We start from the raw sequence: 25,030 nt of genomic DNA on the forward strand, positions 1-25,030 counted from the left end.
CCTGAATGGTTAAGAGATGATTAACAAGTTTGTATTTATTGTGCATGTTAATATAATTTGTTGAGAGAAATGGTGCAGGAAATGTTTTGTATTCATAAATGTGTCCTCAGTTGATGTTGAAATAATGTTCCTATTGCATGTTATTATTGACATATTAACTTTTCGCCACAAGATGGCAGAATGGGACTTAATTGTCTAAAGTGCTACTTTTATTACTTCTTCTTGTTTGACTTTGATGACTTTGATTTGTGGGATTGCCTGTGAAGACAGCAATAAGAGAGGATGTATCCGCATGTCAGTGGAAATTAAATACGCCGAGTTTTGGCTAAAAGACAACTTATTCTCCGTCAATTCTTCCTACGAATACAACGTTGAGCTGCAACCACCTCAACATAATTTATGTACAAATGATGCAATTTCAATTTGTTCATAAAATCCAGACATTTTTCTGGAATTTTAAAAAAATGTTTCTTGAGTAGTTTTTGAAAACAAAGGTTTGAATTGAACGGTGTAGGCTGAACCAATACACATAAAAGTTTTCAGATTTATTTTGCATTGATCATTATGAATGTCCCGTCCCCAGCAAAAAGATATACATGCAGGTCATGCAATTTCGTCCCTACCAATGTTGAGGCCAAACCTATGCCCTTGGATTCATGAAAAAGATTATAATAACCCTTTTGAATTTCTTGACTTAAAAACATTATATATACTTTATGTGTTTTTATTTATTTATTATCAAAGTATGATTCAGGATTCATTTTTTACGCTCACCACATACAGTATGTTCAACAAAGGTTTAGCATTTAGGTTTTCTTATCACTTTTGGTTTAACCTTGAAAGAAAGTGAACCTTTGGTGCACTGTTCCAACTTCCTTTTTTCTTCTTCTTGTTTTATTCACCACTGCAAAGTAACAGGAAACACACCCAAGAATTTCACATCTTTGTAAGGATAAGCCAGCAATGAGCTTTCATCTCAAGCATGACCAGTTGAATAAACTGTGTCGTTGTCTTCAGACTGTTCATGTGTAAAAGCGAACACATTTAGTGGACAGTGTTGTCCAAAATCATCAAGACTGGACTCGGACCTGTGAGATTTCAATGGATTATCTGCAGCCTTTGATCGAGTTTGGTGTCATCCTGATTCTGGCCTCTCATTCAAATGGTTAGTAGTGTTTGTTTTGGATACTATCAGACAGAATCTGTAAGTGCAGACTGTTTTTGTTGTTTATAATCCGCAGGTCAAACGTGGCGTTTGAATGTCAAGCAGCGCATCAAAGCAGTAAATGGCACAAATTTGACCATACCATGTACATTCTCTTACCCACCTAAATACCACATGGAAAAACCTCAGCTCTTCTGGAAACTATTGAATAAAAAGAGTACTTTTAACACCTACGACAAGGATTTCAACGCGTTCTTTTATCATCCCAATAAGTCATTTGTCGAGGAGAAGTATCAAGGAAAAACCACGCTGGTGCAAAATAACGACAGTAGCTGCACCCTCAACATAAGAGAGTTCATGGATGAGGAACTGAAGATTTACTTTAGGATAATTGCGAAGGGCGAAAACTACAGTTTCATTAGGAAATTTGTCACTATATCTCAATCAGGTGAGAATCCTTGTAAAATATAAATTTGTCGCTGTGTTTTTAAATTATTAATATACAAGTTATCGCGTAAATTTCACTACTAATTCTCTCGTAGGCCAAGATGTCAGACAAGTCACATTCAGTACAGGTAACTGGCAATATATTGATGCTGGAAGTTTATGCTGCAATTATCATTATGTAAGGTTTTGTTTTGTTTTTTGTTTGTTCCTTTTATTTTCAGGAATTGCTGTACCGACTTCAGCCAATATACCCCAAGGTATTTGTATTCATCTGTTTAAAATCCCTATTGAAAATTGATTCTTTGTTGACCACGATGTTCATTCCCTTGATAGATGAAAGGAATAGAAATGGGTTTCAAACCATCTTTATTGCCACTTTTATACCCCTGGCAGCAGTTGTGGTGATTCTTACTGCTGGATTTCTCATATGGAAAAAGCACACCAGGTGAAATTTTAATGATCTTTTAATCTGTCTGTCTAGCTACAGTATCCATCTTTTACTATGGTTAAATACTGCAGGGGGGAAATAAGAACGATGTCTTTTTTCCCAGGTCACAATCACTTGTGAGGGAGGGCTCTGGATATTATGCAAATTTTAGCAGAGCGTCACCAAGCAAAGACACGAGGTACATGTCATGGGTCTTCATCAGTGGTGCGCGTACATGGTCAACAGGTAGTTGTAGTCTCAAGCAGGTAGAAAAAAGCGAAAGTAATTCCTCATCATCTACCAAAGGTTTTCAAAGCCATGGAGTTGTCAGGTGGAGACGCCAGAATTGACCTCATAAATAGTTGCATCACATTTTTCCTCCAGTGTTTAAAGAACTGGCATTTTCTTTTTTTAGTTTCAGGTTATACTATTATGCACATTTTTTAGTATACAGTGCTAAACAATCTCACATTACCTGCAACAATTATAAATTAGATCTTTTTGGAATAACAGGCCCCTGCAATATATATTAATTTTACTTTAATATATAGGGCTTGTCCTTATTTACATGTTTTGCTGTCATTCCTATGTAGTGTGTAACCCTCAGTATTGAGTTCATAGTTATTGAAGGTGCTATCCAAGTGTGTCTCAGACCAGGCAATTACACCCCAAAAAAATAAATGTTGAAGGTGGGGGCTGTTATGCAAAATTGACTTTTTTTTTTTTTTTTTTTTTTTTGTTTAGCTTTTAATCATGTAATGTGGTCATTCTCTTGTTAAAAACACATCCAGAGTGGTTTTCTTAACCATTCACATATGTTTGAGAAATCATCAAATCTATTCTTTCTGGTGGGAGCTGCTGAAACGCTCAGTCCTGCATATCACTATATATAGCACCTCCCCTGCGCTGACGTCCAAAACTAGCATAGCAATGACATGCGTCCTGCAACCATCTCTGTACCCACTTTGGCTCCCGCGCTGCAGAAAATCACTCTCCGGGTTTGACATAGGGTCGTGAACATTGGCCTGGACTATATTTTCCATTGTCATTTTACAAAAACACTAATGTAAAATGGAATTTTCTGTAATTTGCTTAGAAATGAAAGTAAACCTGATGGAGGATGACGTACTGAAGACGCGTCAGGGGAGAGGAGGAGGTTCTTAAATTGTCAAATTTCCAACTATTTGAGAAAACCATCAGTTTTCTATTACAGCAACACGGTGTAACTTTTCAGGTTTGGTCGATTTTAGCAACACCGCTGGACAAATGCGGTAGTGTTTTACCTTAAGGAATACTGCGTTTACCATGAGGACCAGCGCTAGGGATGGGAATTGATAAGATTTTTTGGATTCCGATTTCATTATCGATATTGCTTAACGATTCGATTCTTGATCGATTCTCTTATTGATTCTAATTTGGACTAATGGTATGAGTTTGTGTTCCATATGTTTTATGCTTCATTCGCCTCGGGGTGTCAGTTAGAACACAAGGAGCAGAGAGTGAAGGTTGGTCTTTGGCACTTTTAATCCAACTTGGCAACAGGCACACCTATATACAGGCAATGGCACTTGATATGAGAATCACTCAATGAGCAGATGAGAGCATGCGTGGAAAGATGTTGATGTATTTGTATGTGTGTGGAAGAAGACTGGAATATGTGGTTCTGAAAGGAAAGAAAATTACATCATATTTGTGCTGATGCAATAAACAATGCAAATTGACTGTAAAGCAGTCAATGACACACATACATGACTCGCACACTATAATGAACGCAAAGGTGTGGGGGCGCGAGTGCATGTGCACAAACCGGAAGCACACTGCATGCACGTGTGGTTATCTTGGCCATAAAAGTGGCAAAAACTTAGCACTTTACCCTCATATGGATGTACAACATCATCTTAGGATGCTAAACTAACACATTCCCTCTTAACACAAATGTGCAACCCGAATATAATGTAAACAACGCTCTCCTCGACGCAGCGAGGACGAGTGGGAGCAACCAGCCAACGTAACAGTAAAAACACGAAACGGTCACGCTGATAACGGCTCTAACTTAGCATAAGAACTTTATGACATAAAGAGGAAATACTTAAATTCATTCATGGACGCACACAGATCGCCGCACTCTGCTAAAATTGTGCACCTTACGCCTATTCTCAGTCACAGAATACGCAGCGCGTGTGACGTAGGATAATAACAGGATAATAACCCTCGGCAGGGTCCTCGAGGGTGCATGGGAGTTCGCCCAACCAGTCCACATGTGTTTTGTGGTTTGGGAGAAGGCGTTCGACCGTGTGCCTAGGGGAGTCCTGTGGAGGGTGCTCCGGGAGTACGGGGTACCGAGCCCCCTGGTAAGGGCTGTTCGGTCCCTGTACGACCGGTGTCAGAGTCTGGTCCGCATTGCCGGCAGTAAGTCGAATTCGTTCCCAGTGAGGATTGGACTCCGCCAAGGCTGCCCTTTGTCACCGATTCTGTTCATAATTTTTATGGACAGAATTTCTAGGCGCAGCCGAAGCGTTGAGGGTGTCCGGTTTGGTGGCCTCAGCATTGCATCTCTGCTTTTTGCAGATGATGTGGTGCTGTTGGCTTCATCAAGCCGTGACCTCCAACTCTCACTGGGGCGGTTCGCGGCCGAGTGTGAAGCGGTTGGGATGAAGATCAGCACCTCCAAATCCGAGACCATGGTCCTCAGCCGGAAAAGGGTGGAGTGCCCTCTCCGGGTCGGGGATGAGATCCTGCCCCAAGTGGAGGAGTTCAAGTATCTTGGGGTCTTGTTCACGAGTGAGGGTAGGAGGGAGCGGGAGATTGACAGGCGGATCGGTGCAGCGTCTGCAGTGATGCGGACTCTGCACCGGTCCGTTGTGGTGAAGAAGGAGCTGAGCCAAAAGGCGAAGCTCTCGATTTACCGGTCGATCTACGTTCCTACCCTCACGTATGGTCACGAGCTGTGGGTCGTGACCGAAAGAACAAGATCCCGGATACAAGCGGCCGAAATGAGTTTCCTCTGCAGGGTGTCCGGGCTCTCCCTTAGAGATAGGGTGAGAAGCTCGGTCATCCGGGAGGGGCTTGGTGTCGAGCCGCTACTCCTCCGCGTTGAGAGGAGCCAGTTGAGGTGGCTCGGGCATTTGGTTCGGATGCCTCCTGGACGCCTCCCTGGAGAGGTGTTCCGGGCATGTCCCACCGGTAGGAGGCCCCGGGGTCGACCCAGGACACGCTGGAGAGACTATGTCGCTCAGCTGGCCTGGGAACGCCTTGGAATCCCGCCGGAGGAGCTGGCTGAAGTGGCTGGGGAGAGGGAAGTCTGGGCTTCCCTGCTAAAGCTGCTGCCCCCGCGACCCGACCCCGGACTAAGCGGAAGATAATGGATGGATGGATGGAAAAAAAAGAACTTTTGAAAATTGCACTTAATAACTTAAGCATTTAGGCAAATGAAAACTTTCCCCCTCATAGCTTCTGCAATGATGCTCGATAGGGATGCAAGGATAGTTAAGTCACGGTTCGGTACAATTTTCGATACGGGGGACACGATTTTCGATCCGATTCAATACATTTAATGCTCTGAAAAAAAAAAATAACAACTGTATTTTTTATTTTTTTATTTTTATTTTTTTGCAAACGAGCAAAAATTGCCATCATATAAACATGCATTTTAGTGCATAATATCTATGAGCTTACTTCTTACTAACTGAAGAAATTTTGTATAAAAGTGCTGAGAACAATCTTTACTTTTTGTAAAGTGAGGTGGGGCACATTGTTGATTGCTGCAGCTCTCTTAGCAGCAAGTTTTACTACATGAGCAAGACATCCTATTTGTGGTCCGAATCCATCTGTGTCACGTACTGAATTAACAATATTTGCAGCATTATCTATAGTCACTGGAATGGATTGATTTGGCCTTCTTCTATTCAGTCATGGTGGTTTATAATTCATCGATGTAGTATATGGACTACGTGTCCCTAATCACTCTGGTCTCACGTAGCCAATGGCATGGGACGTAGCACATCTAGTTTGCTATTTCATGATATCTAGTGTGTGCGCGCATTAAAAAAATTAGCAAACACCACAGAAGTCACGTCTGCTCATTACTGCTCAACACCAGCATATGAGAATCGACTTTCATAAACAGGACGAGTTTGAAGCACAGCGCTCTTAATTTGCCACTCAAATATCTTGTGTTCTGCCGAAAAATAGCCGCCCCGCGTGAAATGTCAGCCCTGACGGGAGCGCCCACACGTCAACAACACCGGCACGCCGGAGATGGTCCGCAGTCAAACCAGAGCACTGACGCAGCCGGTATACGTTGAACAATAGGATATAATGGGAACGACTGGCTCCGGCGCTATTTTTTGCCGGACCTGGAACGAACTTTAACGAAGATGCATTTTGCGCAGTTGGTAACTAGGAATCCGAACTTTTAACAGCATGTCTGCCGCACGCGCACACGCATTGCGATAAATTGCAGCGGAAAAATTACCGCCTTCATTTTTATTTATCGTGCGATAAATGGAATTATTGCATATTACGACAGGCTTAGTAACAAGCGTAAATTACGGGACGTAATTCGTGCTGGTTGGAATCGATAAGAGAATAATTAGATAAACTGCCAAACGATTCCATGGAATTAAAACACACGGAGCTGGTTCTCTATAGGAACCGGTTCTCGATTCCCATCCCTTACCAGAGCACACCCGCATAGTGTCGTAAAATCATCAATCAATCTCCGGGTCGCCTGCAGATGGATTAAACAACATTTGTGTTTCCAGCGGCTATGTGAAGGATGAATAGTAATAAGGTAATGAATCTAGTTGTGGCTAAACAATAGCATATGAAGGATAGCAACGGTGTGGCTTGGTGTGGTTTGATTACCCGCCCTGGTCTAAGTATTCTGGAGCAAGATACTGAACCCAACGTTGCTCCTGATGCTGCTGCATCAGTAGGTAAATGAGGCTATAGTAGTAAAGTGCTTTGAGTGCCTTGAAAGGTGGAAAGGGGCTATACAATTTCAACCTCAGTTAGCATTTAATATGAGCAAATGAAAACATGTTGAGTGTATAAAAAAAATCTTTAAATTGTATTGTCTTCCATTCTCTAGAAAAGAAAAAAAGAAACAAGAAAGCATAACTCTTCCAGACAGGAAGGTTGTGGACGAACCTGTTTATATCAACGTGCAGGTATGATACGCCACGACTAATTTTTTATATTAAACTATTATACTAAAGCTAACTTTGCCTAATGTCTTTGCAGAATGCTATGGGTCACACGGACACACATACGGCTCGTGGAATGGATAACAAAGACAATATTTATGAAAATGTCCATCACGCTAAATAGTACACTCCATCTTGTTGATTTCTGCTGCTGAAAGTACAAACACAGATCACACGAGAACAGGGTAGTTATTACACAATTGTGAGCATCTCATATTGTGAAATAGCACCCGTAGTGGGAAAGGTCATTTTCTTTGTGTAGTACAGCAGTAGTTCAACACTTTCTTTACAAATTTTAAAAATGAACTCATTCTGTTAACTGTAAATAAATACATTTTGTTCAGATTTTCTCCAAAACAGAATTACTTTACACTCCTTTAATGTAGTGCTAGTTGCAATTTTTATAAACGTATTATTTCTTGACTTGTTTGCCCAAAGGAACACAGAACATTAAGAAAGTTGAGTCATAAAGGCGCCATTATATATGAGGTTTGTTAGTAAGATAACAAAACAATCTCACAGAATATCTTATATTAAGAGTAATATTAAGAGTCAGTGACACTGCTATCACTTTTTCGCTTGTGAATAAAAAGTCCAAAAGTATTTAGCCAAGGCCAGTGACAATTTTGGGAGGAAATCTTATCATTTGCCGAGACAGGGGGAGATGGGTTTTTTTCAAAGGCGTAGGTTTGCATAGGGACAAAACACTACCAACTTTTCAGGAAGCTCAAATTGTCCCCACCAACTTTTAGCCAACCTTATTTCCATTACATAATGAGTTCAGTGAGATAGGCAATTTAGATTGTTTTCCCATATGTTGGAAGAATAGAATAAACCCTACCATTATTAAGGGAATTATTTTCATTATGGTCAGACTTACATTGATCCTCTTTCACTTGATGACTATGCCGGTCCATAACCCTCCTCCAACAAACGCATGTTTGATTGGCTGATGACTTGACCACCACTCTCCCCCATTCCACACAGGCACACACGCTCACTCACACAGCTCCAGCAGATTTGTGTCGACAACATGCCGCCTTTTTCGAAGAAGAGGGATATTAGAAGTTTTTTTTTCAGCCAGCAGCAGCCACTGTAAATAATGTAAAAACATGTCAATGTTGTGGAGGTGGGGGAAACACCACTAATTTTGCTACTGAAAGTCTGCCCTGCATCACAGTTAACATAACATTAAACTGTGTGAACTTGCTAACCTGCAAAACTACTGTGGTTAGGCCAGCCTCTACAAGGAACAAGGAAGTCAAGCCAGCCGTCCCGCATTTGCATTATGTGCATTACGGTAATGCAACGCGGTGGCTTCTGAGTGCAAGTCCCTTTATTAACATAAAACAGAGAGCTATCCAAGAATGGGTCCACTTCATTTGCCTGGCACGGCCAGACTGTTATCAACACTGTGAGAATAGTCTGGGACACAGCTTCTTACTAGCCTCTCGAGCCAGAGCAAAATCATCCGTGCGATCAGATTTGTTTATTTGTGTGACTATTTTAATGAGCAACGTCACTGTTGCGCATTGGAAGTCGTCTCTTCAACAACACAGATGGCGAACGATAGAGCCGATATGTTCCAATCCGCGGTAAATTCAGGTTAAAATGACCAAAAACACATTGAGTCGCTAAAACCAACAGTCTGTCTCACGGTAGCCATGTTGAATAAACTTCTCCGTTCTCCTCTCTCTTCGTATGTTTATTTAGACCCGCTAGAGTTTCTTGTCGCTTTACGAACGTCACGTCTGCCCGTCGCTGATTGGTTCACTCCGCTGTCTGTTTGCTGTGGCTTGCCCCACCCTGGAAATTTGATCTGCGGAATGGTCGGAGGTCCAGGCAACCATTTCATGGGGACACTGACATGAATTGACATGAAAAAGAAATCTGTGAAATGAAATCAAACTTCAGAATTTCATGAGAGTACTTTGGTTCAAGTCTTGAGGTAGTCTAGTATGCCTCAGATGTAGATCGGTCCTTGAATATCTCAGATTTGTTTCATTCATTTTTTCCCAAATCACTTTTATATTACATTTCTTTGAGTCTAGGGGTGCTCCAGTGTTCCCCAGATGTGGACCCATTCTTGGATTGCTCCCCCTTTTTTTTTTTTGTTGTTTTTGTTTTTTTGTTTTTGTTTTTGCACTTCAAAATGTTTCTTAAATAGCTTTTGAAAACAAAGGTTTGAATCGAACGTTGTATCATCTGAGCCAGTACACTTGGAAGTTAGTTTTTATCAATACAGATTTATTTTGCATTGATCATTTAGCCTATCATTTAATTTGGTTGTTTCCATATTGCTGAGAAATAGTGACGGGATCTGTTAAGAAAAATGTAGACATATTGCGACATCTCCCGTGTCCATGTGCGTTGTTTTGGGGCGCTTGAGTAGCACATGATGGACGGATTGACATGATTTGTCAAACCAACCAACACCTGACACGAAAAAAAAAAAATAAAACACTTGGAAAAAATTGACACGTATATACCGTTTCATTGCAAATCAGTATTATGGTGATCATACAAAATATTTTTTTCTGTGCACATATGAGGTAAATATCGCTGCCATGAAGCCTCCTTATAGTGACAGTTCTTTGCCCCCTTCATTGCCGTCACGCGACCGCAGCTCAGCTTTTGCTTGCCTCGTAGCTACCCGTGTTTTAAATTACTTTAAATTTGATAGTATGTGGTAATAGGTAGTCGCGAGTCTGTTGAGAAAAGTAGTACAATAAACCATGCTCGCTAGATTTGTGTGGTGTTTTTGTCTTTTTGAGCTGCATTTGATAGGCTCCACGTTAACAAATATGTGACAAAGTCCTTTCCTTTCATTTTTTGATTCGTTCACCGCATATTCATTACTGGAAAGTCAAGTTAGCAGCAAGCTAGGTCAGGAACCGGAGGACCGAGTCACTGAACGGTCCCTCCCCTGCCCGCGATGAGGCTGGCGTCTGATTGGTCGTGTGCGATGTCAGAAGACGCTGCCACTTGCTCAACGCCCTCCCACGCAGTGAACAAGCACCAACTTCATAGAACGAATCAGTGCAGATGGTGATTAGTTCGGTCTCGTTCACCCAAACAATTCGTTCAAAAAGAACGAATCGTTCGCGACCGATACAACACTACTGAGAAATGTAGCCTTGACCCCCCTTCAATAATCGTTTTTGGTGTCCCCAGCAAAAAGTGTACATGCAAGTTATACTGTTATATGGTCCCTACCAATGTTGAGACCCAACCTATGCCCTTAGGTTTTCTGTTAAGAAATGTTTCTTTAAATACACCCAAGTTAAATTGGTTGGTAAATATATAATTTATTGGATAATGCCGTAAGGGAAAAATGATTTTGAAAATTATTTACATCTTAAAATATTTATTAATAATATTCAGAGTAGAAATACAGCCAAGGTTATATACTGTAAGAACTGCAGTCCAGTACTAATTCAGAGTGCGACAGTGTTTCTTATTCAGAAAAGCATTGTGTCGTTTAGTCAGCTGCTTTTATTGTAACGGCAAAATGGAAGTGGTGTCTTTCGTTTTGCAGCATTATGAGTAAATCTCTGTTGCCTGGGTTGTTTTGTTCACTTTTTTTGAAAACTAATCCAGAATTTATTTTGTCAAATATAATAAGGTGAACAAACTGCTGTTCTTTTCATTCCACACAGTCTGTTCATAACCCTGCTCAGAAGTGCACCACGTTTTAATTTTTCCCTCCTGCGTTGTTGAACGAAAATGAATTGCTGCCCAAAATCTGGTCACATTCCCCTGAAGATGCTCATTCTTTTTTGCGATATTTACATAAAGCAATTTGTATAATGGAAGACTTCAGCATGCAAAGTGTAACTCATGAGGCCTGCACAAACAAACCATGTTTCCTCAGTATCAACATTATACAGGTATCTGTAGTTGATATTTTATGTAAAAATGTTTTAAGCTAAATATACTATTATGACTTAATTGGAAATGTTTAGTGAAAACACGTCAGGGGAGTTGTCTTTTTGTTGCACAAGATGTCACTGGAAATATCAACTCACTTCCTGTGTTGAGAGCATTTACGAAACATAAACTCAGTTCCTTTCTTGGGGTTGAAATTGTGACGCTACTTTATGTTTAAGTAGAATTCCACCTTTGTTTAGGGGCTTGTCTTGAACTTAGATGCCAACCACACATTTTCTGCTCACAATATAATGTTTTTTTTGTTCTGTTTACTTCTCAATACATTTACTAAATCCAAAAGCAAAACACTAACATAAATAATCTTGTTAGAATTGTGGCTGCTCGTCTTATGAAGATCTCAGGTAAGGTCAATCAGTCCAGAAATAAACATTGAGGCAAATTCTTGCCAGATTTTTTTGCTCAAAGACTCCTGTGTATGACTGCATAAGCTGAAGAAATACTGCATTTTGAAAAAATGAACTTTGCAATGTCTGTTGTGTCTCTGGAGTGCCCATACAACAAATGAGAAAATACATGTACCCCACAAACCACACATAATTACAAGTGCACCTGAAAAGTGTGGCAGTGAAAAGTATGTATCATCTGATCATTGAGTAAACTGTTTAGTCTCTTGCATCATGCATCATCTTACTCAAATTGTCTTACTAAACTCCAGGTTGTCTTGATGGCAACAGAAGTCCAATCCATCTGAATTGAACAGTGGCTGTGATCGTTCACTTAAACATGATCTGTCACCGGCAGATATTCTACTTCATTGGACAACTACTGCCATCACTGAGAGACAATGAATTAAATAATAATGGTGACTTTGCACAGACACCTTTACAACAGGGCCGAGGTCGAAAAGTGGTATTTGCCATGTGGCAAAATGGATTTTGCTATGAGGCAAAGTGGATTTTGCCATGTGGCTTTTTTTTTGCTATGAGGTAAAATTGATTTTGCCATGTGGCATTTTTTTGCCATGTGGCAAAGTAGATTTTGCCATGTGGCAAAGTGGATTTTGCCATGTGGCTTTTTTTTGCTATGAGGTAAAACTGATTTTGCCATGTGGCATTTTTTTGCCATGTTGCAAAATTGAATCTGCAATGTGGCATTTATTTTTGCCATGTGGCAAAAATTGATTTTTCCATGTGACATTTTTTTGCCATGTGGCAAAATGTATTTTAACATGTGGCATTTTTTTTTATGTGACAAAATGGATGTGCTGTAATGTAAAGTGTATGGTCAAAAATCATAACCACACTTTTTTTTCTGCCATTCAAAATAAATGGAAAATTTGGACGTGCACAGCCGTCAATGGTATAGCCTGACTTGGGTGCCAGTTGAATGTCAATGTGCTCTAATGTTAAGTGTATAGTCAAAAATCACAGCCACGTTTTTCTGCCATTTAAACTTAATGGAAAATTTAGACGTGCATAGTCGTCAATGGCATGGATGTGCATAGCCGGCAAAAATGCCGTATATATAAAAGAAAGAAAGAAAAAATAAAACACAAACCAAAATCCATTAGGCCACATACCAATAAGACATACCAAATGGGAAAATCTATTTTGCCACATGGCAAAAAAATACCACATGACAAAATCCATTTTGCCACATGGCAAAAAAAAAAAAAAGCCACTTGGCAAGATCAATTTTGCCACATGGCAAAAAAAATGCCACATGGCAAAATCAATTTTGCCTCATGGCAAAAAAAAAAAAAGTCACATAGCAAAAATCCATTATGCCACATGGCAAAAAAATGCCACATGGCAAAATCCATTTTGCCATATGGCAAATACCACTTTTGGTTCTCGCTGTCTATTCACCTTTAATTGTAATCCAGATGAGAAGGAGTGATATCAAGACCCAAAGAATGTTTCTGAGTCTCTGAAGATTAACCACAATCACATACAGTACTAAATTTGTTGCCATCACATTTTAGAATTAAGTTTAATTAAATACATAGAGTGGTTTCAAGAGTTTTGTGTGAAATGATATACAATACATCTGCATTTTTACAAATATACCCAACAGTTCAATTGGAGAAGCTGCAGTGACAAGGGCTTACTTTATTTCTATTTTCCAATGTTAATATCTAGTTGTCTAGTCTCTTCATCACTAGTCACCCGGTGTCCCCTTTCCCCTCTCCCCTCTGGGGAGGGGCTATTTTTCAGCTGCAGCCTCCTGACTGTCCGGACCCCTGGCTGGATTGACGTCCTCGCTGCTACCCCCGTCTCATCTGACCAGAGGGACCTCTTCTTGCTCCTTTACTCCACTGTATTTTTACGGACTACAATTTCGCTTGCTAATTCCCATTAGCCGTTCTGGGGTTCCTGTCTATCCGTCCTGGGAGTGGATCTCTCCTGACTGTGGTACTCCCCAAGGTTTCTCATTTTTCTCCCAATTGACTCTCGAGTTTTTGGAGTTTTTCCTTGCCGGCATGGAGGGCCTTAAGGATAGGGGATACCCAGGACTTGAACTGTATCTATTCATCTTTGTTGCTTCATTTCTAATCGTGTATCATATTGCCTCTGTAAAGCCCTTTGAGACCTCTGTTGTGATTGAGGGCTATACAAATTGAATTGAATTGAATTGAAGGGCTGCCTGTTCTATCCTTCAGGTCTATTTTACACATTGCCGTAGATTGGACCACACTCGAAAGTCCACTCTGCCTGTGACGAAAAATGAGATCAATTCACTGCAAGCAGGCATGAGTTGAAATACCTCTCAGAAGTTATTGACAAACCTCACTGATGTTTCCATATATATGATCAGTGTACATGCTGCTATGAGCTGGACGATCCTTGATGTTTTTCCTGATAAGTGGAAAAGGAAAGGGTCAGAAAATGACTTGCAATTTCAGCTGGAAAGTTTTCCATTCCAAATAGTGAACTGATAATCATGACGTCTTCACCTTGTTGCTTTGACAGTTTGAAGACACTCCACAGGTTGATGTGGCGCTGAAGAAAACTCCCTTCTTGATCTACGCCTGGTGGCAATACAACAGTATGTCATGTGATTAGTTGAGTTAAAGTCACTGTACAGCAGTGTTGTTAATCTTAGTTTAAAAAGGTAATTAATTACAGTTACAAATTACTTCTCCCAAAAAGTAATTGTGTTAGTAACTCAGTTCCCTGAATGTAAAAGTAATTAGTTACTTGACAAAGTAACTGGTGATAATTTTCATGTTTTTTTTTTTTCCTAAAAAAAAAAAAAAAAAGGTCACACAATCTGAAGTTCAAAGAGTTTTTGGGACAATTGGCCCTAGCCCAATTCTTTACCCTAAACTTAACTAGACACAGGGGTATTGTGGATATTTCGATAACTAGATAATAACCTTTGCTATGTGTGGAAGTCATTTAATGTTGTGAATCAGTCGTTAAAGTTGTTAAACTTGCTCCCGTTATTGCATTAGTTCCCTTCCATCTATTTTCGACATGTGTAATTTTGAAACTGTTTCATCATTTAAAGATAGATTTAAGTTACGTTTTGTCGATTTAGGAGCATTTTAGATAAAAAGTGACTTAGGTTCGCCAGGAAGGTTCTCTACAACAGAGCCTTCATGAGAAGTCTACTGCTTTAAGATGGCGGCTGTTTACTAACGCATCTGATTCTTTATTACATATGTTGCTAATGCCGCCGTGTCTGTCATTTGCATCTAGTTCTGTGTATATGTGATATCTACTATTATTGGAGCCACCTAGCGTAGTAGCATCACGTTTGCAACGGCGTCACACTCCCTTGCCTCCTCCCCACTCCTGCTCTGCTCTCTCGTCGCTGTGAGTCCGTCTTTTTCCAGACTTTTCTCGCGGCAGTCAATCAACATCGTAACGCACGCCTTTCCCGCCTCAGTAACAGTAACGGCGTTGCCAAGATGAGAAAAGTAATTAATTCGATTACTCACTACTGAAGAAAATAACGCCGTTAGTAACGCCGTTATATTCTAACGCCGTTATTAACAACACTGCTGTACAGTATTCTCACCTAGTGGCATGTACTTGTCAATGTCACCTAATGAGGTAATCTCTCGGAGGCACTTACAACTTTCTTATAATCAAAATTAAAAAACTAGCCAGCACGATGACAGCTCCAGCTGGAATAATAATACTGTAAAGGTACAGCATTATGTCTGCAAACAAACAAAAGACACGTCATTCTAACAGGTAATTCAACAAAATGAAACACTTTTTTTCCATACTGTGAACAGGCAAAGTGATGGTGGCATTGGTGCTGCACATAGTGGTGTTAGCCACGCAATCGATGAACCCAGATGAAGGCAAAGGTCGCTTGGTGTCGGGCCTCGGAAGGACTGCGTCAGACCGGAGGAAATAGACACTGCTGAGTGTCTTTTAAAATTTCAACATTTATTTGTATTATTTTGATTATTTATTTGTAGTCTTGTGAAATGCTAAAACTGGATAAAATTTATCTCACAAGTATCTAAGTGTTAAATCAAATATTTTTCACAAAATTAAGAAAAACAACACAAAAGACTTGTTTGCTTACATTTCACATTAAGCTGCACAGGTGGTGATGTTCCTTTACCTACAGCATTAATGGCAGTGCAGTGCAATGGCCCTGTTTGTCTGGAGACATTTGTCAGGATGAAGATGCTGCCCTCGTACAGCCGAACACCATAGTCGTTATGCCACTCGTAAGAGCTGGCAGGAGGGTTGGCGTTGCAGCTGCACTTCAGACTCACAGAAGCTCCATCTTTTACGTTTGCGTCGTAGTCAACGCTTACATTCTCCGGGGCATCTGTAGAAAAATACACAAGAGGCTACAGCAAGGATAGGCTGACTTACTGTACAGATGGGCAAATAAGTATTTAGTCAACCATTAATTGTGCAAGTTCTCCAACTTGAAAATATTAGAGAGGCCTGTAATTGTCAACATGGGTAAACCTCAACCCTGAGAGACAGAATGTGGAAAAAAAAAACAGAAAATCACAGTTTGATTTTTAAAGAATTTATTTGCAAATCATGGTGGAAAATAAGTATTTGGTCAATACCAAAAGTTCATCTCAATACTTTGTTATGTACCCTATGTTGGCAATAACGCAGGCCAAACGTTTTCTGTAACTCTTCACAAGCTTTTCACATACTGTTGCTGGTATTTTGGCCCATTCCTCCATGCAGATCTCCTCTAGAGCAGTGATGTTTTGGGGCTGTCGTTGGGAAACACGGACTTTCAACTCCCTCCACAGATTTTCTATGGGGTTGATATCTGGAGACTGGCTAGGCCACTCCAGGACCTTGAAATGCTTCTTACGAAGCCACTCCTTTGTTGCCCCGACTGAGTGTTTGGGATCATTGTCATGCTGAAAGACCCAGCCATGTCTCATCTTCAATGCCCTTGCTGATGGAAGGAGATTTGCACTCAAAATCTCTCGATACATGGCCCCATTCATTCTTTCCTTTACACAGATCAGTCCTCCTGGTCCCTTTGCTGAAAAGCAGCCCCCAAACATGATGTTTCCACCACCATGCTTCACAGTGGGTATGGTGTTCTTCGGATGCAATTCAGTATTCTTTCTCCTCCAAACACGAGAACCTGTGTTTCAACCAAAAATTTCTATTTTGGTTTCATCTGACCATTACACATTCTCCCAGTCCTCTTCTGGATCATCCAAATGCTCTTTTGCGAACCGCAGACGGGCCTGGACGTGTACTTTCTTCAGCAGGGGGACACGTCTGGCAGTGCAGGATTTGAGACCCTGGCGGCGCATTGTGTTACTGACAGTAGCCTTTGTTACTGTGGTCCCAGCTCTCTGTAGGCCATTCACTAGGTCCCCTCGTGTGGTTCTGGGATTTTTGCTCACCGTTCTTAGTATCATTTTGACACCACAGGGTGAGATCTTGCATGAAGCCCCAGATCGAGGGATGTTATCAGTGGTCTTGTATGTCTTCCATTTTCTAATAATTGCTCCCACAGTTGATTTCTTTACACTAAGTGTTTTACTTATTGCAGATTCAGTCTTCCCAGCCTGGTGCAGGTCTACAATTTTGTCTCTGGTGTCGTTCGACAGCTCTTTGGTCTTGGCCATAGTGGAGTTTGGAGTGTGACTAACTGAGGTTGTGGACAGGTGTCTTTTGTACCGATAATGAGTTAAAACAGGTGCCATTAATACAGGTAATGAGTGGAGCCTCGTTAGACCTCGTTTGACCTCGTTAGAAGAAGTTAGACCTCTTTGACAGCCAGAAATATTGCTTGTTTGTAGGTGACCAAATACTTATTTTCCACTCTAATTTGGAAATAAATTCTTTAAAAATCAAACAATGTCTGTTTTTTTTTTCTTCCACATTCTGTCTCTCATGGTTGAGGTTTATCCATGTTGATAATTACAGGCCTCTCTAATCTTTTCAAGTAGGAGAACTTGCACAATTGGTGGTTGACTAAATACTTATTTGCCCCACTGTATACAGTACAGTACCTTCGCATGTACTGGCATCAACAGGGGAACCTTCGGAGCAATGCATGATTTTAAACCATTGCACCGTAGTGTTGTACTGACAGTAGCCTTTGAAACTGTGCATCCAACTCTCTTCAGTTCATTGACCAGCTGCTGCCATGTAGTTCTAAGCTGAGCCCTCACTCACTTTTCTCATCATGAGTGACGCTCCACAAGGAGAGATTTTACATGAAGCCCCAGTCCGAGGGAGATTATTAGTCATGTTTAGCCTTTTCCGTGTTCTAACAATTACTGCAACTGTTGATTTATTGTCACCAAGCTGCTTTCCAATTGTACCATAGCCTTTTCAGCTTTGTGGAGCTCAACAATTTTTTTCTATGGTGTCTTTTGAAAGCTCTCTGGTCTTGCCCATGGTAGCAGTTGGATTATGACTGACTGTGGAGTGCACAGGTGATAATATTGAGCTCAAACAGGGTGGTGGGTGGGTGGTTAATCATGGGGTAACGGTGGATTTTTTTTTTTTTTTTCCCAGAACTGAAAAACTGATAAACTATTTGTGTGTCCTAATTATTGCTGATTATCAAGGGTACAGATTCTTATGAACCCCAGTAAATTACAAATTAAATATTTTGAAAAAAATCATACATTGTTTTTTTTTTTTTTTTTTTTTAGATTATGTCTCAATGAGTACAATGAATACATCGATGATTGAAATTTCAGACCTCTACCTATTTTTTAAGTGGGTGTACTTACAAAATCACAGGGGTGCAAATACTTCTGCTCTGCACTGTATATATATCTTTTTATGCTGGCCTTGACACGATCAGGAGCATTGACCTACATAACCTGAATAATATGTGTCCATCAAATTGTATTAATTCATTCCCCACAGCTAATGACCTGAATTTCACTTCCTCCATCATCATCAGAGCCACCTTCTACTTACAATTCACATTTATTATTTTGGTTGCCTTCTGTTGCTGCCCTCCTCTGAATGTGACGGAGCATTGCAAATGTGTGTTGTTGTTTGCGTTGGCAGGATGTAAAGTCAATGTTGATGTAGCTTTCCTTTGGCTTTGGTCCAATGGTCGTTCCTGATATTGTACTTGTCCGAAGTGACTCCAGAGGAAGGTAGGGGGAAAGGTTGGGCATGAGTAGGTGGCAGTACAGGAAGCAATTAGAAGTGGAGGTTGTGTGTCTGCCATCACAGCCAAACTGACAGGACTTGTACCTAGAAACATTAAAGAATGTTTTGTTGTCATAACAAATTGTGATCTTTTATTTAAATGATAAGATAAATGTATCCGTTCTCCTGTTTAGCAGCTTTATTATTATTTTTTTTTTTATGTGCTTCAGAGTACAAACAAGTATGAAAACCTGGCTCTCATTGAAGTTTGACTTCAACAGTGAAACCCTGAAAATTCACCTTAATGCTCAAGAGTTTACCACTGCATTGTACATTTAAAAATTTTTGTTCTTAGGCTCAGCATGATAATATTTGTATATTCCGTTTATACAGGATGGGCTATAAGTAGTGTTACAGTTACAAGGGCGTAGGTTTGGTCTCATCCTTGGTAGAGACGATATAACAGGATAACTTGCTTGTACACTTTTTGCTGGGGACAGGACATTAATAAAACCAAACAGATTGGGTGAACAGGGCTACATTTCTCACAAACATGAACCTAATTAATTGATAGGCTAAATGATCAATGCAAAATAAATCTGTATTGACTTGTACTAACTTTCATATGTATTGGTTCAGGGGATCCAAACCTTTGTTTTCAAAAATTACTAAAGAAACATTTTGAAAACTTCTAGAATAAATGGCTGGATTTTATTAGCAAATTTAAATCGCAATATTTATATATTAGCATACAAAACAAATACAAACTTGTTAATAATCTCCGGGAATGCAAAAAATGAACATTTTTCATAAGACCACTCAACATTGTCAGTCTAAATAAAAAAATGAAATATAACTGAAAAAACTTCTTAGGGAATAACAAAAAGGGAATATCAAAAATAAAAAAAAATTGAGCCTTCCTTCAGGTAAAACACGGCTGCTTTTGTCCACAAGCACAGCCAAACTCAGCAAAAAAATGAAAGCTCCCTCGGGCTGCTTTAAGACCACATAGATTTAAAAAAAAAAAAATGAAAATATGGGGAGAGGCTGGCGGTTAACTCTCGGTTCACTACGGTCCGCAGCTTAATTAATGTTATCAGTAGAAAACACATACAGGAGGACACTTCTCTCTAAGCAGCTTCCTACTCCTGTTTTGCAGGTTACCAAATTCACATAGTTTATTGCTATACTAACTCTGATGCAGGTCAGACTTTCAGTGCTTTCAAGTCATCAGCCAAACAAAGGTGCATTGGTGGGGGGAGGGCGGCACATTCATCAAGTGAAAAGGGGTAAATGTAAGTTTAAAGATAATGAAAATAATTCACTTAATAATAGTAGGGTCAATTCTTTCCTTACAACTTATGGGAAAACAATCTAAATTACCTACTTAAATAAGTGAAGTAATTTTATAATGCAAACAAGGTTGATGAAAAAGTAAAACGTTGGTGGGGACAATTTGAGCATCCTGAAAAGTTGGTAGTGGTGTGTCCCTACCGTCACTATGCAAACCTACGCCTTTGTACGGTTAACATGTCGACATTTGACATTTATTAGACATTTTGACGTTTATTTAACTGTGTTATTTATGTATTTATTTATTTATTTATTTATTTATTTTTGAATAAATTTAGAAAATGAAAGAATAAATACGTCATTTATAATTATGTAACGTAATTGATACATATCTGAAACCTGATTGCTAAAGTGAAAAAGATAATGAAGTAAATGGAACCCAACTTTCGGCCCAACCTTTGCTCAGGCCAAAGCAGTAAAATTAGTATTGTACTTTGGCGTCATCTTGTGTAATTTTAGTGTTATTGTTTTTAGAGTCATCGATAGTTTCCTCTGGTATGCGGTGCCATTTAAAGCATCTTCAAACTGAAAGCATATCAACATATTGTCACATTAATATTTGAATCATTTGATATGTCCTTTTGGTGCACATCAAAAGCAAAGGTGAAAAGTATTTAAAATAGACATACATGTCAACCCGAGGCTATTGTCAATCTTACAAATAGTGACGTATGCCCTTACAAGTTGGTGACAAATCTTACGTTTTATATAGCGTGCAATATGAAACAAAAATAAAACTTAAAAAATAAAATAATAATTATTTATTGGTAGTATTTTCACATATAACCTGGTGCAATCAAAGAACATCAATATCTTCACTTACATCATGAATACTAAAATTTAACGGTGACTGTTGTTATAATTGTATGTAGCACTAATGGCAATTTTTATGATGTCTTTTGTTGGCTGCACTTCATGGCACTTCAGTTCGCAATTCAGCTTGAGTTGAAGGTAGTTCGTTAGTGTGTCCAATTATAAATTAAAAACGTCAATTGATAAAATTAAATTACCGATGCAATCTTTGAGACAGGGAACATTTCTTTGGCTAATTCTGAGAAGTGATCAGCAAAAATTGCAGGCAAATTGTGTTCGGCAACAAATTGGCAGAATAAAATCTTCACTTTCGTCACAGCATAGCTTTTCATTCTGCAGACTGCATCTTTATGACCAGTGCTGTTAATTTTACTTAAAAAAAAAAAAAAAAAAAAGTAATTAATTACAGTTACAAATTACTTCTCCCAAAAAGTAACTGAGTTGGTAACTCAGTTAACTGAATGTAAGAGTAACTAGTTACTTGGCAAAGTAACAGGTGTTACCTTTCATGTTTTTTTTCTTCATTTAAAAACAAACAAACAAACAAACAAACAAACAAACAAACAAACATAATAACCTTTGCTATGTTTGGAAGTCATTTAACGTTGTGAATCAACCGTTAAAGTTGTGTAAAATTGCTTCTGTTTTTGCATTAGTTCTCTTCCGTCTACTTTCGACATGTGAAAGTTTTAAAACTGTTTCATCATTTAAAGATAGATTCAAGTCAAGATTTTGCCGATTTAGTATTTTAGATAAAAAGTTACTTAGGTTCACTAGGAAGGTTCACTACAACAGAGCCTTTCTGAGAAGTCTACTGCTTTAAGATGGCGGCTGTTTACCAACACCGGGAAGTGTATCGTTTCGCATCTAGTTCATATACATGTGATATCTAGCGTAGCATCATGTGGGCGTAGTTTGTTGGCTGTCGGCTCCAGTCAGGTATTATTAGAGCCACCTAGCCTAGCATCGCGTTTGCAATGGCGTCACAACGCCCTCTTTCCCAGACCCGCTCTTCTCTCTCCGTCTGTGGATTTTCTCGCACCATTCAACCAGCGTTGTAACGCATAGTAATGCACATTGTCTCTTTGCCGAAACGGTGACAAAATCCGAACGGAAAAAAAAAAAACGTAATGCACGAAAAACGTACAGATTTTGAATGCACGGTGTACACATTTAAAAATCAGTGCTCACTTGTACAAGTCACGCCGAAACCGTACAACTTGACAGGTATGAATAGACTCTCAATTACATGCAGTGACTTGTGTAAGTCATCTTGCATACAAGAGGTAAGAATACCCTTACATTCTGTGAAGAATGTTAACGATGGATGTACAGCTGAGTTTTAGAATGCAACCTTTCATATACATATTCATTTTTTACATTAAAAAATTTGTGTTTATATACATATATATATATATATGTGTGTGTGTATATATGTGTATATATGTATATATATATATACATATGTATATATATGTATATATATGTATATGTATATATACATACATACATATATTACGGCTGTCAAAATTATCGCGTTAACGGGCGGTAATTATTTTTTAAAATTCATCACGTTCAACAACATTTATTGGATAATTTAAACTTTTTTAACAAATAAAAAACTGAAAAGTGGGCCGTGCAATATTATTCGGCCCCTTTACTTTCAGTGCAGCAAACTCACTCCAGAAGTTCAGTGAGGATCTCTGAATGATCCAATGTTGTCCTAAATGACCGATGATGATAAATAGAATCCACCTGTGTGTAATCAAGTCTCCATATAAATGCACCTGCTCTGTGATAGTCTCAGGGTTCTGTTTAAAGTGCAGAGAGCATTATGAAAACCAAGGAACACACCAGGCAGTTCCAAGATACTGTTGTGGAGAAGTTTAAAGCCGGATTTGGATACAAAAAGATTTCCCAAGCTTTAAACATCTCAAGGAGCACTGTGCAAGCCATCATATTGAAATGGAAGGAGCATCAGACCACTGCAAATCTACCAAGACCCGGCCGTCCTTCCAAACTTTCTTCTCAAACAAGGAGAAAACTGATCAGAGATGCAACCAAGAGGCCCATGATCACTCTGGATGAACTGCAGAGATCTACAGCTGAGGTGGGAGAGTCTGTCCATAGGACAACAATCAGTCGTACACTGCACAAATCTGGCCTTTATGGAAGAGTGGCAAGAAGAAAACCATTTCTCAAAGATATCCATAAAAAGTCTCGTTTAAAGTTTGCCACAAGCCACCTGGGAGACACACCAAACATGTGGAATAAGGTGCTCTGGTCAGATGAAACCAAAATTGAACTTTTTGGCCACAATGCAAAACGATATGTTTGGCGTAAAAGCAACACAGCTCATCACCCTGAACACACCATCCCCACTGTCAAACATGGTGGTGGCAGCATCATGGTTTGGGCCTGCTTTTCTTCAGCAGGGACAGGGAAGATGGTTAAAATTGACGGGAAGATGGATGCAGCCAAATACAGGAACATTCTGGAAGAAAACCTGTTGGTATCTGCACAAGACCTGAGACTTGGACGGAGATTTATCTTCCAACAGGACAATGATCCAAAACATAAAGCCAAATCTACAATGGAATGGTTCAAAAATAAACGTATCCAGGTGTTAGAATGGCCAAGTCAAAGTCCAGACCTGAATCCAATCGAGAATCTGTGGAAAGAGCTGAAGACTGCTGTTCACAAACACTCTCCATCCAACCTCACTGAGCTCGAGCTGTTTTGCAAGGAAGAATGGGCAAGAACGTCAGTCTCTCGATGTGCAAAACTGATAGAAACATACCCCAAGCGACTTGCAGCTGTAATTGGAGCAAAAGGTGGCGCTACAAAGTATTAACGCAAGGGGGCCGAATAATATTGCACGCCCCACTTTTCAGTTTTTTATTTGTTAAAAAAGTTTAAATTATCCAATACATTTTGTTCCACTTCACGATTGTGTCCCACTTGTTGTTGATTCTTGACAAAAAATTAAAATTTTATATCTTTATGTTTGAAGCCTGAAATGTGGCGAAAGGTTGCAAGGTTCAAGGGGGCCGAATACTTTTGCAAGGCACTGTATATATATGTACATATATATTAGGGCTGTCAAACGATTACAATATACTGTATGTATATGTACAGTGGGGAGAACAAGTATTTGGTACACTGCCTATGGGTTTTTCCATTGGCAGTGTATCAAATACTTTTTCTCCCCAATGTATATTACAGTAGATCTAATCGGATTTGTTTGATTTTGTTTTTAGGGTTCCTCTGGATCCTCTGGCAATACAACTTTTTGGAAGAACAAGTTTTGGGATTACCAGTACTTCGTTTAACAAAGTTAATTATGGTCTGCCACAAAACATCTTAGTACTTACGTATGATTTTTATGGAGACAGTTTCGTCTATGTAGGAGAACTGATCAAAGTTTTTCATTTCAATTCTGAAATGAAAAGGCCCTTGGTCGGTTTGTTGAAGAGGATCAATCTTTAGTGAGCAGTCCTTCTTCTTGATGTCTCCTACCAGCTCAGTCCGTTTTTGATACTGTTGACTTATCATTGAGCCAACGGGGTGATATGTGCAGTAATTTTCGGCATCCCACCAAGTCCCGGTGAATTCATGGATGTCCTTCTGTGGATCAGGATAGTCAAATGAGCAGGGAATCACTATGCAAGATCCAATGAGTCCATTCACTGAAGACGGCACCGCAACGGTCCAGGATGATGCTTCAACATGGACTGCAACAGAATAGAAAATGTCAGTGGAATGTTTTTTGTTTTGCAGTAGAGTTATGAGAAGAGAAAGTCATGAAGTAGTGCAATACCTTGAAAGAATATAAAGAAAAACCGGACAGGATAAGTTAAAGTATTCATTGTGCATTCTTCAGATGTGACTTGCAAATAAAGCTTCTGATGTCTTCAGACTGTGGTGAGAGAACAACACCCACCGTTGTCTGACATGCTGACTTCATTATACTATTATTACATGGCCATTGGCCAACCTCGTGTAAAAAAGGCAACACGACAGATATCTGAATCCTTGTCTTTTATTTTCACTTCACTATTTTTTTATCAATTGAAACTTCAGCAACAACAATAACCTTTCTTTATAACTTACTTTTCTTTCTTTTTCTTTCTTTTTCTTTCTTTCT

The 25,030-nt window shown here is 39.5% G+C and overlaps 2 protein-coding genes across 6 annotated transcripts; one reads left to right on the forward strand and one right to left on the reverse strand.

The window, feature by feature from the left end:
• Positions 1 to 956: 956 nt before the first annotated feature.
• LOC130914491 (uncharacterized) lies at positions 957 to 9,852 on the forward strand. 2 transcript variants are annotated; one of them, XM_057833732.1, is made up of 8 exons: positions 957 to 1,165; positions 1,242 to 1,613; positions 1,708 to 1,740; positions 1,834 to 1,869; positions 1,946 to 2,057; positions 2,164 to 2,238; positions 7,132 to 7,210; positions 7,284 to 9,852. In XM_057833732.1, the coding sequence occupies exons 1-8, from the start codon at positions 1,102 to 1,104 to the stop codon at positions 7,368 to 7,370; spliced, it is 858 nt and encodes a 285-aa protein (XP_057689715.1). In that variant the 5' UTR covers positions 957 to 1,101; the 3' UTR covers positions 7,371 to 9,852. The 2 variants fall into 2 exon arrangements, with proteins under 2 accessions (XP_057689715.1, XP_057689717.1); XM_057833734.1 differs by lacking the exon at positions 2,164 to 2,238.
• Positions 9,853 to 13,120: 3,268 nt separating this feature from the next.
• LOC130914483 (sialic acid-binding Ig-like lectin 14) lies at positions 13,121 to 24,822 on the reverse strand. 4 transcript variants are annotated; one of them, XM_057833721.1, is made up of 9 exons: positions 24,704 to 24,822; positions 24,258 to 24,617; positions 18,538 to 18,822; positions 15,686 to 15,937; positions 15,378 to 15,488; positions 15,221 to 15,308; positions 14,094 to 14,168; positions 13,926 to 13,995; positions 13,121 to 13,851 (listed from the first exon to the last, which is right to left on the reverse strand). In XM_057833721.1, exons 1-9 carry the CDS (start codon positions 24,750 to 24,752, stop codon positions 13,807 to 13,809), a joined length of 1,335 nt encoding a protein of 444 aa, XP_057689704.1. In that variant the 5' UTR covers positions 24,753 to 24,822; the 3' UTR covers positions 13,121 to 13,806. The 4 variants fall into 4 exon arrangements, 2 of the variants coding, with proteins under 2 accessions (XP_057689704.1, XP_057689703.1); XM_057833720.1 differs by lacking the exon at positions 15,221 to 15,308; XR_009062937.1 differs by lacking the exon at positions 13,121 to 13,851 and having other exon boundaries at positions 13,940 to 13,995; positions 15,164 to 15,308.
• Positions 24,823 to 25,030: the final 208 nt, after the last annotated feature.

The sequence above is a fragment of the Corythoichthys intestinalis genome, chromosome 4 (assembly GCF_030265065.1).
Source record: "Corythoichthys intestinalis isolate RoL2023-P3 chromosome 4, ASM3026506v1, whole genome shotgun sequence".
NCBI lineage: Eukaryota > Metazoa > Chordata > Actinopteri > Syngnathiformes > Syngnathidae > Corythoichthys > Corythoichthys intestinalis.

Coding starts and splice junctions, on each gene's coding strand:
- LOC130914483 (XM_057833720.1), bottom strand. CDS start 24,752: ATGAATACTTTAACTTATCCTGTCCGGTTTTTCTTTATATTCTTTCAA. Junction 15,489..15,685: donor TGTGCAGCTTAATGTGAAAT/GTAAGCAAACAA, acceptor GGTCTGACGCAG/TCCTTCCGAGGCCCGACACC. Junction 13,996..14,093: donor CAAACTGTCAAAGCAACAAG/GTGAAGACGTCA, acceptor TCCACTTATCAG/GAAAAACATCAAGGATCGTC.
- LOC130914491 (XM_057833732.1), top strand. CDS start 1,102: ATGGATTATCTGCAGCCTTTGATCGAGTTTGGTGTCATCCTGATTCTG. Junction 1,614..1,707: donor TGTCACTATATCTCAATCAG/GTGAGAATCCTT, acceptor ATTCTCTCGTAG/GCCAAGATGTCAGACAAGTC. Junction 1,741..1,833: donor ACAAGTCACATTCAGTACAG/GTAACTGGCAAT, acceptor TTTTATTTTCAG/GAATTGCTGTACCGACTTCA.